This window comes from Sceloporus occidentalis, unplaced genomic scaffold (genome assembly GCF_023333645.1).
Source record: "Sceloporus occidentalis isolate IW3139 unplaced genomic scaffold, rSceOcc1.0.p SCAF_10, whole genome shotgun sequence".
Taxonomy (NCBI): Eukaryota; Metazoa; Chordata; class Lepidosauria; order Squamata; family Phrynosomatidae; genus Sceloporus; species Sceloporus occidentalis.
In genome coordinates this window covers 4,832,275-4,846,336 of record NW_028316990.1, presented here as the reverse complement: position 1 = coordinate 4,846,336, position 14,062 = coordinate 4,832,275, and the positions used below count along the sequence as shown (strand labels likewise).

Here is a 14,062-nt window from a genome sequence, read left to right as displayed (position 1 = left end):
GTGTTACTACCAAGTTACTACCCCCAGGGAACTGGAATGGGTGAAAGAATGAATCAACTGATATTAAGTTTGCTAAGAAGATTAACTGAGAAGGAAAGAAAGCACTGGGCAGAATATCTGTCTAAAATAATGTTTCTTTATAATAATACGATTCAAATTTCCACTGGGTTTCCACCTGCTTATTTGATCTTTGGAAGAAGGAGAAGTTACAAGGCAAGTGATATTATCTCCTTCTGGAAAGAAGGCAATCAATGAGTAAGTTCCTGTTAGTGACTTGGATGAAATCTCATCATAGAAACATGACCAAGTTTTTGTAGACAAAGAACAACAGAAACAGTCATTGAAATACAACGAAGGATAGATGTAGGATAGAGCAAGAGGGACCTATTTTTGGAATGTGTTTCTGAAGTTGTGTTGGGCAACATTCAACCTTTGGCAGAAGAGGAGATGGAAGAAGGTTTGCATTGCTTTTTTCTATGCAGGTATCCAAGGATGGGCTAAAGAAATCAGTGTGTATAACATATGGCATATCGTCTTTCTTTTATGCTTTCATATAACGCAAACAGTTTATTAATTTGTTGCATTGTACGTTCAGTTTAACCGAGAAAAAAAATGCAAGGTAGGAAAGCAGGAAGAGGCTATGGATGGCTTTGGGGAAAAAATGGAAGAATCTGGACACTTGGAGAAGGAAAAGAGAAAGAAGGGAGACAATGAAGTGTAGGAAGCAAAGTTCTGGAGAAAAATGTGTGAAGTGCATCTAAAGGGACATTGATGATAAATTATTAAAGCAAAGCAAAATCTAGAGGCAGGAAGGGACAGATGAGAGAACAGTGAGGAGCAGAAAGGCTGTGAAGATCAATGGAACTATTAATATATTGTCCATGAGGATGTCAGTACAGCAACAGAATTAATACTTTAATTTTTTTAATTAAAATATTTTGTCCAACCATATGTGTTTGTATGGATTTCAAAGACTTTCTTCCCACAATAACACTGGACGTGCCTTTGTATCCGCAACAACCAATCTACGCAAGCAAGTTACCAATTGAATGAATATTAAGAGAAACTTCTTGACAGTAAGAGCAGTTTAGCAGTAGGGCCAATTAACTAGCGCAGGAGTTCCCAACCCTTTTTGACTCAGGGAGCCCTTATTTTTATGGCAGAGCCCCTAAGAGGCCTACACTATGCCTTACAAGTTAATAGTGTTTAGGAGTAGAGTCGCCCCTCCAAGTCTACAGACTTGAAATCAGCAGACTTGACGATCCACGGAGGGGTAACTGTTTCTGTGTCAGGAAAAACACAGTTGGAAAATACTGCTGGGTTCAGGAATGTTTTAAGTGTCAATTAAATGAATGGGGCGCACTCCCATGGCGCATGCTCTATGCTCATGCACAGGAGCGCACCCCATTCATTTAAATGGGGCTTGATTATCTGCGAGTCTCCATATATATATATATATATATATATATATATATATATATATGAATATATTCTTGCTCTTTTATTTCATTCAATTTTTATTTCTTTCCTTTACCTTGAGCTGCTGCAGAGCACCTGGGAAGTGCACATGAAGCCCTAAGGGCTCCTCGGAGCATAGGTTGGGAACCCCTGACCTAGAAGGATGAGTAAACTCTCCTTGGTAGCGGTGAGGATTCAAGTAGGAACCAGGTTGCCCACCTATTGGGGATTGTCTATTTTAGGATTTCCTGTATAGTGTAGGATGGTGGGTTAGATTAGATTGCCTAGAATGCCCCCTGCAGATCAGTTATTATTGGATTCTCTATGACTCTATGACTCCATGATCGCATTGGTGTACAGGGGTTAGGCAGTCATTTATTGGAAAGTGCTGTAGCTTTGGATTTCCAGCATTGGATTAGATGACCTACATGGTCTTCATCAACTCTATGATTTCACAATCAGATATTGACAATGCACATGTGAACCTGCTGATGGGCATCTGACTCTTTCAGAACTAGCTAATGCCTACAGAATTTTCTCCCAGCCAAACCAAGTCTTTATTAAAAGAATATAAAATATTCTCTTCATCGCTTTGCCCTAGATTTAAAAAAAAATTCCTCCAACTAAAAGTTGATTATTATCCTCCCGTCTTTGCTTCTGTCACCAGCAAAGACAACTCTTTTTTGGTCAGGATCAAAGTCAGCACATGCTGATCACCACATTCAAATAAATTAAAAAATAAATAAATAAAAAAGAACAGTACAAGCCATTTGAGAAACTCATTTGAGGAAAATTTAGATGGCCAGGACCCAGAGAGTGGAAGGTGAATTGTCACCTACAGTAATCTGGAGATGATCTTCCTTGCCTGCCAGCCAGCCAGCCAACTAGGACCAGACATGGTTGAGAACGTTGATGGTGATTTCTCAGGTATTCCCAATACAGCTTTATAATATACTGACTTTTCTTTGGATATTTCTGTCATCATATAGATAGCCAGTGTTGGAGCTGCAAGGGAGAAAAAGAATTGGTTGAAAAAAACCATTAAATTATACTGGCGTTCTCAAAATGAATACCTCTGGTATAGTGACAAGCATGCAGGGTACAATTGAAAATGATGGTGATGGTTATGATGTTGGTGGCCAGTATTCTCTATCAGCTACTTAGTAATCTTTCCTGGTCCAATGTCCCCTGAAAACATGAGAGAAATATCATTCACTTGTGCTCTGATCACCAGCAGAACGGACCTCCTTTCTCAGAGCATGGGTGAATGACATTTTCATCAAGTTTGGGGAGGTCTGTTGGATACTGATGTAGAAAACTGGCCCATAACAACAATAACCACCTCTACTCTTACTCCATTTGTAAAAATAGGCACAGAATTTGGACATCAAATGAATGTTGAATACTATGAATAGAGTCACCCCTCCTAACTTGCCGATCTTAGATCCGTGACCTGAAAATCTGCAGAACAGCGACCTCCACTGTTTGTAATGGGGGAACCCCATTCAAGCCTATGGGGCTTGAATATGCACGAGCCTCTGTTTGTTTGGTTTTTTTTGGGGGGGGGGTGTTTCCAGAATGGCTCCCCCACAAAAACGGAGGGCCAATTGTACTATGAATGCTCGTCTTTCAGGCAATGAATAAATCCATTCTTAAATGCCATGATTGTCACTGACCTGGATGGCTTTAAATGGGGATTAGACAAATTCACAGAATGACAAAGCTGTCAACAGTTTTCTTCCATGATAGCTATATATTTCTTCCATTTTTAAAGGGGAGCAGGTTTTTCAGTGCCCACAGCAGGGAGACACAAGCACGGCCTGCCTATGGGCTTCTCATTAGGATGGTCATTTTGAGAACAATATGTTGGGCTAGATAGGTATTTGTTTTGATCCAGTGCAACTCGTTTTCTATGCTTCCTTCAAAATAAAACCCTCACAACATGGCTGAAAACTGAATGGTTACACAAATCTCTTTATAGGTTTGTAAGCAAGGAATGAAAAGAATAATCACCTTAAACTGTCTCACGTTCCCTTGTGCTACAAGATGGTGTTCATTCTCAGGTGTGATGCAGTAGGCTAGTTTCTAAAGACAACATGGGGAGAAGACAAAGTCATTTTTTATGGAAATCTTTATTTGTGCATGAATGAAGGAAGGAACTCTTTGGCCAATATCTGTTTGTGGATCAACTTTATTGCAGTATTTGAAACTTTTGGCATATGTGTAATTCTCCATTGGGTTGAGTTAAATCATTAGGTAAAGCTTATCCTCTGGAATTTCCTTCTTTGAAAGACTCATCCCTTTCCTATAAAGATGGGAAGCAAAAGGCCTCAAAACTAGGCTGCAGATCCATTTTTGGAAAAGATGTTTCAGGAATGAACTCGGGGAAGCTCTGGGCCATTATGAGCAGATGCTGAAACATTATTTTAAAAACAAAAGCCCAAGATGTTGCTGTTAGTCATTGCTGCTGTGTGCTTTCAAGTCTTTTCAGACTTATGGTGACCTTAGGCAACCCTATCACAATCTTTCCTTGGCATGATTTGTTCAGAGGGGGTTTGCCTTTGCTTTCCTCTGCAGCAGGGAAAGTCTGACTTGCCCAAGGTTTCCATAGCCCAGTAGGGATTTGATCACATTGTGATCTTCGAGAGAGTGATACATGCCAGCAAGGGCACAGTGGCTCTACCAAATGGCACAGTGGGATGCATGTATAAACAGCCAACCAATATTGCTTCAAAAATGCATTGCTAATAGTGATTTTTTAAAAACCAATTTAAGGGAGAGATGGCACAGCTTCTATGCATAATCGGCCTTCTTTCATGTAGACCTGTCCACAGTCAAATCAGGGTTTTGGCTCTGTATTGTGTGGATAAAGCAAGGTGAGGGCAGAGGGAAACTGATGTGAATGACCCATGTAGACATGCCCAGAGAGTGACCATTTCATGTCATCATTGCAGCTGCTCTACCAAAGGATGCAATCATGGATAGTCAGTTTGGTGGCAAGTGGCAGCTCATTCTGATCCTGTTTACCAGTGTTAGATGTTCAGTGTGGAAAACCAAAAGCCATGCCTGCATGCTATGTTAGCGAAAGGCTGAGGACACATCGAAAAGGGAGACAATTTTGTCTTAACTCATCATACTGTGGATTTCTTGACAGTGCAGAGAACAAGCCTTCCAATAGCAAGTGACAGGAAAATTAATATGATCACAAAACTTAAACCTGCACAGTTTGGAGATGGTAATTGGAAGGAGAGCACAGCACAATTGTAATGCAGAATAATGGGGTGGGCTTTTTCACCATAGAAACCAAGGTTCTCTAAAATGGGAGAACAGGGTGGCTTCTCTGCGCTTGTCTTTCTGAAAGTATTTCAAAACCCAATATGATAAGCATTTGGCATTGTAATGGCAGATCAGTCAATCTGTGGGGCAGATGATCCCATGCCACTTCTTGAATTCAGAGTAGGATGAAAGCAGCTGCCACAGCTGCTCTGAACTAAAGACAAAGATACTGGAGTGGGAAAACCAATGGTAGGTCTTCTGCTTCTATCTAGGTTGTGCCATAATAGATCAGATTCTGGGGTGCTTTAGCTTCAAATGTCCAGGACAGGAAGCAAAGAAGAGTTCTAAATCCTCCCTGGAAACGGCAAATTACTTAAAAGCTGTTTCCAAAAGGTCACCTCTCCGTAAAGCATTTGTGGAATTAAGGAAAGCAAACTCGTAGCTTAACACCGGCGATTTTCATTTCACAAAGAACATTTCCATGACATTTCATTGTTTTAAACTCACTTGTTTAAAGGTCCCCTGTGCTTTCAGTAATTTATAGAGGATGCATACAGGCACAAGGATCATTGAAGATGATGCTATACCCCATCCAACAGAATTGGCCCAAAGTGGGAAGACATACTCATCGTAGGTCAGAGGTTTGAAAGTTGTAACACTGACTATCACCACAAACTACGGGGGAAAGAAGGAGAAGAAGATACATTTCAGTTTTTGTTGAAATATAAATCTCTTCCAAACTGGAAAGAAAGAAAAAACTTTTCATATCAAAATTGGCTGTTGCATGCAAACCATTTCGAGATGTTTATGGGCCTTACATTTAACTTACCACAAAGTATTTTTGGATCAGTGGTATGAATCATGCATCCCTCCAGATGTTGTTGGACGTAACTCCCGGGATGTCTCATATTGAGTTATGCTGGCTAAGACTGCTGGGAGCTAAAGTCCTACAACATTTGAAGGGCCACATGCTTCCCATCTCTGCTTTAACCAACCTCCAACTTTTAGATTTAGTTTTCAGATTGTTGGCCATGATTCAGAACTCTGCTTGATTTCCATCTACATATTGGAGGAGCAATATGCAGACAACTATGTAAAGAGTTAGACTATTTTTTTGCATTGTATTTTGGGATCTGTATCAAATCCTAAAATTCTGATCAATTCTCTTATTCCAAAATTCGAGTAGCTTCTGTTAACTGCACTGCACATTTGTGCTTTAGCCATGGAATCCTTGGCTATTAAAAAGCAAAGCACGAGCGCAAATAGCTATGTGTCAGACAAGGGATCAAGCTGAATAAGCACCTAGTTGTTTAATACTGAGTGTCAAGTTAAATCTTGCCACAAAGAAAGGCCCCAAACAGTTTTGATTTGCCTATAATGTCAGCTATTACTCCTGCCACTCAGATATTGAATTAAAGGTATTAGATGTTAAAGACAAGGCTTCAGCAAGAAGTGACAGTTTCCCCCCGGCAGCGCTCTGAATTTGGAACAACACCCCTCCCGAGTCTTAGCATGATAAAAAGTGAAGCTAGTGATCAGCTTATACTACAGCAAGTGACTTCATTTGCAGAGGACTGTTCTGAAGGAGACATAAGGATAGCCATTTACACTTTGCCCCCAAACTGAAATGCACCACCAAAATAGGTTAGCATAAAATGTGCATATTCTAATTTAAAACATACCAGTCATGGTGGGCAACTGAAAGGAGCATAGGAACAATGTCTGCCACCAGAAAAAAAGGAAAAACAATGGGCCATACCCAAACATCTGAGTGCACTGGACACTATGTTATGTTGTCATAATTTTCAGCTGATCTTGGCCATTACGCGCACACACGCACGCACACACACACACACACACACACACAAAGAGAGGGACTTCTATATCTCACAACAGCCCCTTTATGAGACCTGGCTAATACATTTTGGACCAAATGCATCTGAGGAAGTAGACTGAAGTCTAGGGAAGCTCCTGCTGCCAATTTCCCTCTTTCAGTTAGTCTCAAAGGTGCTATAAGATCTCTCCACATACATTTTGGAGATGTGAGCTCAGCCATCAACAACATGTTCTTCAGAAACTAACATAAAACATAATTCAGTCACAGAATCATAGATACAGAAGTCCCTCTTTTTGTGCACAACGCCCCCCCCCCCCAAGCAGCGTTACTTTTTGAATGATGCCTTCCTGATTCCATTTACCAGAGACTGTTAAGCATACTTAACTAAGGAGCATCTTCTGGCATAATCTTCCCCAACTCCAGTTCTGACTTACTGGGCAGCAGTCAGTGCTAGTGATGGGGGTTTGTTCTCCTGTAGATATGGGTTTTTGATTTCTTGTGCTGTCAAGAACTTTCATCTAATGTTCCATAAAGACTGTGGCTAAACGAAAACTTCAGCATCTTGACTATTGCAGTGGGGGAGATATCTATTACATATTTTTTTAAAAACGAAATACTCAGGCACTGAATGTATGAAACCCTTTTAAATCTCTTAGTAGCAATTAAACATTTTGACATATGGAAAATGTTTCTGCTTGGAACTGTTTTTTAAAAGCCACTTTACCCCCCCCCCCCACTCAAAATCCAAAGGCATTTCTTGCCAGTTCTAATCATGTGGTATTGTTAGACCATTTAGACCATAGAAAACAAAACCAGCTGTGGTCCACCTTTCTGGATTCCTAGTTCCCATCAGATGTGCCAAAGGAAAACTGGTAAATTGTAGTGATGAACAACACATGAAGTAAAACAATAAAGGAGCAAAACTAAAGTAAAACGTCCTGGTAATTTTCTCCAGACATCCAGTACAGCAAGTATGAGTGCAGAAAAGACTGGAACAGATCTATGTGAACTGAATCCAAAGATGTGGATTAGTTCCATGGCTTTGGGCTGTACCCCAAAAGGCAGGGAAGCATAAGCTACCAGAAACAGATATTCAAGTTCTAACTTTTCTACTGAAACAACAGAAGTGCTTACCAACAAAAAGGCTGGACTCACAAATTTCCAACACAATCTCCAGTAGAGGCCTGGCCTGAAACCCATCATTCGTTGGATATCGTCACTGAATCTGTCCACACCTGAAGATTGACCAGAAATATTTAAAAAGCATATTGCAAAACATGCAGCTCAATTTGACAACATTGGATATTATTATACTTTTGGCATATACCAAGAAATAGTGGTAAATTGGTTGTCAACGGTAGTCACACTTGGTGGAAACATCAGCAAGACGGTTGTTCTTTTTGGAGACATGAAATACTGTCGATGCCCAGTTTGCTACCATCTTAAAACCATTCACAATTGTCTTTTTCACACCAGTTCTCCTAAGTGCAGCTCAATGGTGATTAACAAATATATTTTAGTATAAAGAAATTGTTTTGGTTGATGCTAAAATGTCAAGTGAGCCTTTGAGCTAAACAGTAATTCCCGAGGGTCACTAAAGCAACTGGAGGGAGGGAATGGGAGGCCGGGGAGGGAAAGAGTTAGATTAACTCAGAAGACGATAGGTGCCATGCCAGATTTAACTAGTGATCAGTTGGAACATTACCTGCAGCCATAACAAAATCATGTTTTATAGAGCAATGGGTCACAATGTGGCCATGAAAAGGAACATGGTTAACTGCTGAGACAGGTGAGTTGGAAATCCTCTCTTCTTTTATTCATTCATGGAAAGAGGTAGGAATGTGAGCGCAGAGGGAAAAGAAAAAGAACTGGTGGCAGTTAAGCCAGAGGAAATTCTAAGAAGCAAATAAAACACAGATAACTGCAGAGAGAGTCAGTTATGCGTCCCAAACCCAGAATAAAACTATGCTAAAGAGCCTGTTAAATCCTAGCAGGACAGAATCCCTTGCATTAAGAAATGGACACACACACACACACACACACACACATATATTCCTGGACCTGCAAACTCAAAGAGAAATGGTGTAGTCTCATTTGATACCAATATTTACACTCATGTAATAATATAGATAGAGCCAGCATGGTGTAGTGGCTTGAGCTTTGAGATATAACTCTGGAGACCAGGATTCAAATCCTGGATTGGCCATATAAAACCACTAGGTGACCTTGGGAAAGTCATACTGCCTCAGCCTAAGAAGATGGCAATGGGAAGCACCCTCTGAAGAAACTTGCCAAGGAAATACCATGATAGGTTCACCTTAGGGCCATCATAAGTCCAAAATGACTTGCAGGCACACAACACACACAATGATATAAAACAGGGGTGCAAAAAGTATGACCCATGTGCCACATGTGGCCCTTGAGTCCAACTACTGCTTCTCAAATGTCCCTTCAGATACCTCCAAATCTTCCACCCCCAAATTATTTTTTCAGGCTCTTTGGGGAATTATTTTACCCCCAAATAGCTCAAAACATGCCAAATCTGCCCACAAATTCAGGATAACAGAATCAAAGAACTGTAGCACTAGATGGGGCCTCAAGGGCCACACAACTAAAGCACTCCTGAAGGATGCACATCCAACTTCTGTTTAAAGACCTTCAAAGATGGAAAGTCCACCACTATGAGGCAATTGATTCCTTTGTTGAACAGCTTTTACAGTCAAGCTCTTCCTAATGTTTAGGTGGAATCTCTTTTCTTGTAATTTGAATCCATTGGTTTGCGTTCTGTTACCTGGAGCAGCAGAAAACATGCTCACTCCATCTACAGTGTAGTGGTTGAAGTGTTGGACTAGGATTTTGGAAGGCCAAGGGTCAATCCTGCTTAGCCATGGAAACCTACTGAGTGGCCTTGGGCAAATCTCTTAGCCTCAGAGGAAGGCAACAACACCTGAATAAACCTTGCCAAGAAAACCCTATGTTAGGGTCATCATAAGTCAGAATCAACTTGAATGTACATAACAAGAGGAAGTAAAGATCGCTTTGTGATGTTAGGCTTAAGGTTTTTCCAAGATCGCACAGCACACCCTTGGAATCAGAATGGTCCTCCTTTGGGTAGGGAGGATGAACAAAAATGTGATAACCTGCTGATTAAATGGAAAGTATAAGTTGACCTTATTTTGACTCTGGGGGAAATGCGGCCTTATGTAGCCTAAGCATAGTGATGACAAGAGATGGATGAAGTAAAGGGAAAGAACATCTGGAGAATGCATGAGTAAATGAAAAACGTGAAGAAGAAAAGCAGTTTTTACAAAAGTTATTGATTAATGTTGACTTCCTCAGGGATGCACTAGCCAGTTTGAAATTATGCACTCCAAGCAGAATTAATTTCACGAGTCCAAACAGTTCACAAGCTGCGTGTCTATTCTTTTCTCTGGAGAGGGAAAGAAAGAAAGAGCGTTTCAATTGGCTTCATACTGTTTGCATAATGGTATCCTCAATGTTCCTTCTAAGTTGCCAAAGTACCTAAGAAGTCCTTGGCAATAGAATTGAAAGGTCACTGAAGAAGCCTTGTGACCAAAACAAGGCATGCGATGGAGAAACAGGATTGTAGTATCAAATGGAGAAATGGTCACGTCGAACCATTGAAGAAAAGACCTGACCAAAATTTTGAGAAAGGGGATTTGGAAAAGTTATTTTGGATTAGAACTTGCAGAATCCTCATCAGCATTCTGGCAGGTGTAGTCCCCAAAAAGTAATCTTCCCAAGCTAGGAAGGCCTTCACACTGTAATACTAAGGAACATTTTCACTTTTGATGCTATTGGTTCTACAAGGGCACCAGAAAGCTAGAGAGAATTCTAGTCAGAGCTATGAAGATAAGAGACCAAATAGAAACAGCTGGAATGGCTGTCGTCAAAGTATTTCATGGAGCACCTTCACCAGTAATTCTCTCATGCATTAAAATGATCTGGTTGAAGCCTAGTCTTGGACACCTGAGATTAAGAGATTCGTTAAAAAGAGGCTTTCTCTGTTGCAAAACATTCTTCTCTATGAGTCTTGCTATTTCTTTCCTTGGTTTCATAAAAAGACCCTTTGACTTCAGACTCTTAGAAATTGGGAAATTGGGTTCTCTGCATGGTTATCTTAGAATAGGAGTGGGTAAAGTATGGCCTGTGGACCATGTGTAGCTCCCCAGGACTGTTTTGCTCTGTGTGTGTGTGATATAGTTGTTGTTTGCCTTCCAGTTTCTTCTAACCCAGTGGTTCTCAACCTTCCTAATGCTGCAACCCTATAATACAGTTCCTCATGTTGTGGTGACCCCCAACCATAACATTGCGGTGTCTCGGTTCCTAAGACCATAGGAAATATGTGTTTTCCTATGGTCTTAGGCGGCTCCTGTGAAAGAGTTGTTCAACCCCCAAAGGGGTCATGACCCACAGGTTGAGAACCGCTGTTCTAACCCTATATGGGGTTTTCTTAGAAAGATCTGTTCAGAGATGGTTTGCCATTGCCTTCCCCTGAGGCTGAGAGCTTGTCACTTGCCCAAGTCAAAACTGGTAAAAATGCACCCAAATCTGGGCATTTGGGCACAAAAAAGTACGTGTGTGTGTGTGTGTGTGTGTGTGTGTACACACATACATACATATATATATGGCTACCTTTTTCCAGCAACAAATGTCCTCTAGGAGATTTGGGGACATTTTTGCCAATTTGAACTCTCCTTTGTTGTTGATCCTGATGTTCAAAAAGGCCTATCCTCAGCCTCATGAGAAACATGGCAAAAAATTATGTCCCCATGCTCTGAGAAGATGTTTGGGGGCATTTGGGGAAAAATGATTCCTTCTCGCCCCCAAAAAATAATTAAGTAATTTCCCCCCTTTTGACTTGAACCTGGGCCTTTCATTTTACACAATTATATCACAATGAATCCACTTCAGCTGATGAAATCTGGGTTTTGTAGCTTGGGCAGGCACTAGAGTTCTCTGGCTGTGAATTCTAAATGCCTTTCCCTAAACTGCCAATCCCAGGATTTTATAGGATAGTGCCATGGCAGTTAAAGTGGAATCATAGCCCTATAATTGCAGAATGAGAAAAGACCCCGGGTCATTTGGATCCTTTGCTCCAGCGCAACAGAAAACATATTTTTATGTGACAGGCCCTTCCAATACTTGAAGATGGCAATCCTACATTCTCGTAATGATTTCTTCTCTGGGCCAAGCATGTGGATCTGCTTATATTCCTTTCAAACTTTTTGGCAGCTGTTGTCAGAGCATCAGCCAAAAAGCAACTAACAAGTGTCTTTTAAAACAAGCAAACAAGCAAAATAAATGGACGTCAACATGTTACTCAACAAAAGCGAGTTATTCAGTTTAATGAGAAAATGATGAATGGCTGTGGATCCCGTCATGGAACTTGCTTTTGCTTAAAGAGCTTCTTGGGTTCATGGATGCAGTTCGACTTCAGTGGTTGCTGTCAGAGATGTGGTGGCAAAATCTGAACTTTCAGTGCTGATCATGACAGTCCTCAGAATAGCTAGCCATACTCCAAAAGTCTCGGGAGTTGGATTGATCCACATCAATAAAGCAATTCTTGCTCCCTTTGCTTCTCTCAAGAGCGCCTTTGACAGTGCACAATTATTTTGCTATGATTCCACTTTGACCATCATGGCTGCATCCTACAGCATCCTGGTATTTGTAGGTTGGGGAGGCACTATAACTCTCCAGCTGAGACTTCTAAGTAACCCTCCTAAAACTGAAAATCCCAGGGCACCACAGAGTGGAACTATGCCAGCTAAAGTGGAATCGTAGCATTATAATAGTGTAGTGTGAGAGTGTGCCTCAGGAGCTGGTCATTTCTAAAATAAATGGTTCTTAAATTATTTCATTTCTTTGCCTATTTCTAGCCCCCATTCCTTCCAGCAATGGATCCCCCGAATTATCCACTAGGGATGTAAAGTACACTCAGAGATGTTTTTGCCCTCTGTGAGAAAAGCTATTTCAATACACTGACACTCTCAAGGAAAAGATAGCACCCACTGCAAAACTGGTAAACTGCTAGACCAATTGCATATGGACACCTCTTAAAATGAAAACAAAATTGTTTGCAAGAACTTTGTTATTAATTTTCCTGCCAATAGCTGTTTGTGCAAAATAACATTTTGCACCCCCCCCAAAAAAAAAAACTCTTGCATGTACAAAATACACTTTTCTTGTCTTATGCCTTAGGTGCTTATCTTGAATAGGTTTACAGCCGTAAACTCCAGCACTCTGACCTTGTGGTCTTTAGCCTCACCACAGATCACAGATCTGTGTTGTAGTGCAGATGGCACTTTCAGGTCCCTCTGAAACAGATAAAGCTTATTGTTGCAGTGGTGCGCCTTAAAGTCGTCTCCTAAGGTAGACTCCATCATGGGGCTTTCTTGGCAAGATTTGTTCAGAAGAGGTTTGCCATTGCCTTCTCCTGAGGCTGAGAGCATGGGACTTGCTCAAGGTCACCCCATGGGTTTCATGGTCCAGCAAGGAATTGAAGCCTGGTCTCCAGAGTTGTAGTTCAACACTCAAACCACTATGCAGCACATGCCTATCAGAATAGGAAGGAGGAGGTCATTTGAGCCTCTCTAGAAAGTGAGAAAGTGTGACTTGCTCAAGGTCACCAAGGTTTCATGGTCTAGCAGAGAACTGAACCCTGGTCTTCAGTCATAGTCCAGCACTCAGTCCACTATGCCACGCTGGCTCTCTATTATAAAGCTTATAAAAGTGGGTCGTATAAGGTGCAGAATTCTGGGAGTCGCAATGTATCATGGGGTATTCTTGGCAAGATTTGTTCAGGGGAGGTTTGCTGCTGCCTTCCCTTGAGACTGAGAGTGTGCGACTTGCCCAGTGGGTTTTATGGTCCAGGGGGGAATCCAACCCTACTCTCCAGAGTCGTAGTCCAACATGTCCAACAATCCAAACAGTCCAATGACTAATGTGAAGTCGAAAGCTTTCGTGGCCGGCATCCATAGCTTTTTGTGGGTTTTTTGGGCTATGTGGCCATGTTTCGCCAGCATCTGTGGCTGGCATCTTCAGAGAAATGACTACATTCAAGCCACTATGCCACACTGGCTCTCTGTACAGCTGATAAAAGTGCTCATATAAGCTAGAGAATTCTGGAAATCATCATAACTTTTTCGAATTAGGATTTAGGAAAGCCATCTAGAACGGAAGAGTTAACCTTTTTTTAAAGACTTCATTCTGTTTGTGTCCTGTTTGAAGGATGGCTTCGGCGCAGAGGAGGAGTGGAAATTACCTGCCCCAGCCCAAGCATGCAATGCCCTGCAATCACCAGCATGTATACAAGAAGACGGGAAAACTGTAATTGAGGGCATAATTAATACTATGCGCCCAGCCTTCAAGGGAGCAGGTCGGAAGCTTCCTCGCTCCTTTCTTGGCAGGAGCATGTGTGATTAAGAACCCATTTCCCCCAGGTTGCCCTGCTGTGTTTGGCTCTTATAA

General features: G+C 41.3%; 1 protein-coding gene across 1 annotated transcript in view; it reads right to left on the bottom strand.

Annotated features, from left to right (window-relative positions):
- Positions 1 to 2,403: 2,403 nt before the first annotated feature.
- Positions 2,404 to 14,062, bottom strand: part of LOC149305758 (sodium-dependent noradrenaline transporter-like) — a 74,551-nt gene continuing 62,892 nt past the window's right edge. The window contains exons 12-15 of the mRNA XM_089540780.1: positions 7,706 to 7,806; positions 5,242 to 5,409; positions 3,472 to 3,543; positions 2,404 to 2,463 (exon numbers count right to left, since the gene is read on the bottom strand). Coding sequence (XP_089396906.1) covers positions 2,440 to 2,463; positions 3,472 to 3,543; positions 5,242 to 5,409; positions 7,706 to 7,806 — 365 coding nt within the window. The 3' untranslated portion in view covers positions 2,404 to 2,439. The remainder of the gene's footprint in view (positions 2,464 to 3,471; positions 3,544 to 5,241; positions 5,410 to 7,705; positions 7,807 to 14,062) is intronic.